Source organism: Bubalus kerabau, chromosome 2 (assembly GCF_029407905.1).
Source record: "Bubalus kerabau isolate K-KA32 ecotype Philippines breed swamp buffalo chromosome 2, PCC_UOA_SB_1v2, whole genome shotgun sequence".
Taxonomy (NCBI): domain Eukaryota; kingdom Metazoa; phylum Chordata; class Mammalia; order Artiodactyla; family Bovidae; genus Bubalus; species Bubalus kerabau.
In genome coordinates this window covers 88846419-88851677 of record NC_073625.1, presented here as the reverse complement: position 1 = coordinate 88851677, position 5259 = coordinate 88846419, and the positions used below count along the sequence as shown (strand labels likewise).

General features: G+C 35.4%; 1 protein-coding gene across 1 annotated transcript; it reads right to left on the bottom strand.

Annotated features, from left to right (window-relative positions):
* Positions 1–2526: 2526 nt before the first annotated feature.
* On the bottom strand, positions 2527–3450 carry LOC129644787 (olfactory receptor 5AC1-like). The gene has a single exon (XM_055570243.1). It carries the CDS (start codon positions 3448–3450, stop codon positions 2527–2529), a length of 924 nt encoding a protein of 307 aa, XP_055426218.1.
* Positions 3451–5259: the final 1809 nt, after the last annotated feature.

The following is a 5259-nucleotide window of genomic DNA, read 5'->3' as shown; positions in this document are numbered from 1 at the left end:
TTGGTTTGTTGTTGTTTGCTTATTGTCTCACAAGTTTTAACTGAAATCTGGTATTCATATGTAGGACAGTAAAAATGGAAATGTTGTTGTTTAGTCGCTCAGTCATGTCTGGCTTTTTGCGACCTTATGGACTGCAGCACACCCCTGTCCCTCACCATCTCCCAGAGTTTGCCCAAGTTCATGTTTGTTGCATCGATGATGCTGTCCAGCCATCTCATCCTCTGATGCCCTCGTCTCCTTCTTCCCTCTATCTTTCCCAGCATCAATGACTTTTCCAGTGAGTTGTCTGTTTACATCAGATGGCCAAAATACTAGAGCTTCAGCTTCAGAATCAGTCCTTCCAGTGAATATTCAGGGTTGATCTCCCTTAAGATTGACTGGTTTGATCTTCTTGCTGCCCAAGGGACTTTCAGGAGTCTTCTCCAGCACCACAGTTTGAAAGCATCAATTCTTCAGCATTCTGCCTTTACAGTCCAACTTGCACAACTGTACATGACCACTGGGAAGACTATAGTCTTGAATACACAGACCTTTGTTGGCAGGATAATGTCTCTGTTTTTTCAACACACTGTCTAGGTTTGTCATGGGTTTCCTGCCAAGAAGCAGGTTTTGCATTCATTATGTCAGGAAATCTGGAAGACCACGCAGTGGACACAGGACTGGAAAAGGTCAATCCTCACCCCAGTTCCTAAGAACGGTAGTACTAAAGAATATGCTAACCATCAGTACTGATTTGATTTGTAGAACTTTCTAATTCTTTTGCCTTCGGTGTGTTCATTCTTCTTGTCACTGCCTGTTTGGATGGCTGACTTACATTCACATAATCATTTTAAGCTCACTTATTCTCGGTGCCCTGTGAAAGACTGAAGATAGTCTAAGACAGAGCAGAGGAGCTGCATTGCTGGCTTCAGTTCTCAGCCTTGCATCATCCTACCCTGCATACCTGTTGTATCCACATATCAGATTTTCTGTCTACATATTTCTTCCTCTTAATTCTTCCTTATTGATCAGCAATACCAGGTCATCACCTGAGGATTTTGCAACAGCAGTGGTTAGCTAGCAATATTATTATAAGTGAAAACAAATTTTACATTTACTACTTTAGAATTCCTTTAAATTTAGAATATGGCCAATAGAGAAAGTCACTACACATTCCATACAGAGTGATCAATAAAAGAACAATAAATATTATACTACAGGTTTTTACAATCATTTTGGAAATGAGACTCATTCCAGCGTGGCACTTACACAAGAAATGTTGCATTGTGTAATTGCATCATATATTTTCACTTAAATAGTAAACATACAAGAGTATAAGAAGTATGAAAATTATATGAATTTATGTTTATACTTTATTAAACATGTAAAGATTAATACAGTAGACTACTAATATCTGAGGAAATATATTCTGAAATCTTTTAATATCTGCAAATTCTTGAATATCACTATTGCCTATAATTTCCCAGTAAAATGCACTATGTATCTGCATATATTTGCACCAAATACAATAGTCCATTTTTAATTTTATCCTGACTTCCATTATTCTCCAGTAAAATGCACCAATCTCTTGTATTCTGTGATTTTTAAAACTTTTTTCATTCAAAGAAATTTTCCTCTTCAGGGACAATCTCCTACAAGAAGTCATTTCATCTGAATCTCTGAACAGTTGAGAAACAGCCAGAATTTTGATATTCAAGCTTAGAGAATTAGCTTCATTCACTCACTCCAGTCTCAAATAAAGAAACATGCAAATGTCTGCCACAGTAAAATGGCAAACTACTGTATCTAATTTAGATGGAATTTACAGAGTGAAACACTGCAAACCCTAAATCCTTAGTTTTATTTTTTAATATAAATTTATTTATTTTAATTGGAGGCCAATTACTTTACAGTATTGTAGTGGTTTTGCCATGCATTGACATGAATCTACCACAGGTGTACATGTTTCCCCATCCTGAACCCCCCTCCCACTTCTCTTCCCATCCCATCCCTCTGGGTCATCCCAGTGTACCAGCCCCGAGCACACTGTCTCATGCTTCGAACCTGGACTGGCAATTCATTTCACAAATGATAATATACATGTTTCAATGTCATTCTCCCAAATCATCCCACCCTCACCCTCTCCCACAGAGTCCAAAAGACTGTTCTATACATCTGTGTCTCTTTTGCTGTCTCTCATATAGGGTTACCGTTACCATCTTTCTAAATTCCATATATATGCATTAGTATACTGTATTGGTGTTTTTCTTTCTGGCTTACTTCACTCTGTATAATAGGCTCCAGTTTCATCCACCTCATTAGAACTGACTCAAATGTAAAGGATTTAATTTTTCATTAAAAATTCAGTTTTCTGTGATATGAACACCTCTTGCCATTGAAGCTGACTTTGATCATACAGTACTTAGACACAGCCCTAGGCATTACCCTCTGTTTAAATGATAAAGCCAAGGTCAATTTGCTTAACTGCAGACCCCTTGATTTTGCAAAGTTTGAAAAGAACAGTTCGAATTTTGCCTTAAAATCTGTTTATTTATTTATTATTCTCTTCAAGGCACCTATAACCTCTTTGTTCCTCAGACTGTAAATAAAAGGATTTAGCAGAGGAATTATGATTGTATAGAATAAAGAATATAGTTTATCTTGATTTTCAGCTGATCGAGACCCAGGACGCACATACATGAAGAAGAGAGTGCCATAGAACAAGGAAACAGACAGCAAGTGGGCACTGCAGGTGGAGAAGGCTTTGTTCCTGCCCTTTTCAGACTTCTTCTTCAGGATGGCAAAGAGAACATGGGTGTAAGAGATAATGATACTCATAAAAGTGAAAGACTGTATAAAGACTGAAGATACAAAGATCAGGAGCATATTAATTCTAGGGTCAGTACAAGACATCTTAAATAGTTGTAAAATTTCACAGTAGAAATAATGTATTACTTTGGATTTGCAGAAAGTTAATCTGAATAACAAACCCACATGCATCATGGGATGAAGAAACCCAATAATATAAGAAACACCTATTAATTGGGTGCAGAAGATATTATACATCACCATTGGGTAAAGCAAGGGATTGCATATGGCTACATAGCGGTCATAGGCCATCACCACCAAGAGGAAACATTCTGTGTTTGCACTGGAAGCAAAAATATAAAATTGGGAGATGCACTCAACCAGGGATATCGTGTGATTCACAGATAAGAAATTAATTAGCATCTTGGGAGTCACAGAAGAGGAAGAACAAGCATCTGCAAAGGCTAAACTGCCCAGGAATGAGTACATGGGGGTATGAAGATGGGGGTCCTTCCAGATGAGAAAAATCAGTCCAAGGTTGCCTGCCATGGTGGTGAGATAGATGACCAGGAACACCAGGAACAGGGGGACCTGCAGCCCTGGGAGATCTGTGAGTCCTGTGAGAACAAACTCCGTCACCAGAGTCTTGTTTGCCTCCATCATCTCCACTCAGGCTGACCACTGCAGTGAAAAGAGTAGGTGAAGAACATAGTCATAAAAGACCATGAAAATAGTCCTATTTTATTTTTTTAAAAATGCATCTTCCTTGTTTATGTATCCCCTTTAATCAGGACATTTGTAAAAATATATCTTCAGTTCAGTAATTGTTTTGGATTATGTAGATACACTTTTCAATATTTTCAATGATATTTGACTTCAACCATTGAGAGTGATTTCTCTCTCTCTCTTTTGTAATACTCAAAAAATATTTTCTAAATGAATAAAGTTAGGTATAAAGTACAGTATGTTTCTTGTTTGTTTTTATAACTAAGTACTTTTTTTTGGATATATTGATAAGTGTTTTATTTTTTGTCAATAATGCAAATGAAATATTTGACATGATCTTTAAATAACTATACTTTCTTCTGTGACATATAAATTTTGCCTAAAAATAAATCCAAAAGAAGAGATACTAAGATATTTGGAAGTGAACATAGAGATTCTTAGATTACCTAGAAGGGGAAAATCCACCTATAATTTAGTGTGAAAATTCAGCTGTTTATCAAAATAAATAACACAATTTATACACATATTTTTGTTGATTAAGATATATACAAAAATGTACCTATTTACCAAAATTGTATTAGTTTAATCTTAAGATAGATCTTAGGTATTTTCCATCTTCACTTACATGAACAAAAATTAGTTTTAAGAATATATATTTTAAAGTATATACCTGCAAAGAGACAAGGAAACACAATACAAATAGCAAGAAGATTGAATGATATATCTCCACTGAAAACTGGCCATATTTGGACAATGAGTACAGATTCATATTGTTTCATTTCCAAAGTGGACATTTTGTTCTGACTAACCCTGTCTATCTTTCTTGTCAAATCTCAATCTATAATTGATATTACAAATTTCATAATTAGGTCAAAAGTTATTAAGAATTTTGGATCTTTCACCTTAAGATATAGACGATAGATAGATGAATAGATAGATAGATAGATAATCCTCATACATTTGGAATTAAAGAGCCTAATAAACATACAATTGGTGATTTTATCTCATCTTATCATGACTCCATGAATAACTTTTAACAGGTTTGAACAGCATAATTTAGTTGTCCACACTCTGACTAGAAAATTTTCTGTAGATTATGAAATAATATCTGAAACTTTGATATAATATCTGAAACATTATAATTGTTTCCCCATTTGTTTTATTCTTCTTTTTCTTCAAATTTACTGTTAAAATTAATCTTATTAAGCTTATTTTCTCAACAGTGGAACATCTAGTATTTATTACAGGGATATGGAATTATTTGTCCTGAAGAGAAATAGAAAATCTCATAGGATTGCCAGGATTTTGGTCTCTTACCTGGATGTTTATTTATCCGATAGACAAATTGAAAATTACAAATAATTAAAATTAGGCAGATCCTAGTGTCATCATTCAGTTTCTGTAAGCCTTGGGGAGAATAAGAAAATGATGGTTTTCTTGAAGAAAAAATGGTGATTTTTCAAATAAAATTAAAAAATGTATATTTCCCTCTACCATACTTTATGTTAGGGCCAGAGTCATCTTTATGAACACCAAATTAATTAGGCCACCACTGTTCTCATATGTGGGCTTCCCAGGTGTCGCATTGGTAAAGAATCTGTCTGCCAATGCAGGAGACACAGGAGATATGGGTTCGATCCCTGGAGAAGGAAATGACTACCCATTTCAGTATTCTTGCCTGGAGAATCCCATGGACAGAAAAGCCTGGTAGGCTACAGTCCATAGGCTTGCAAAAAGTAGGACATG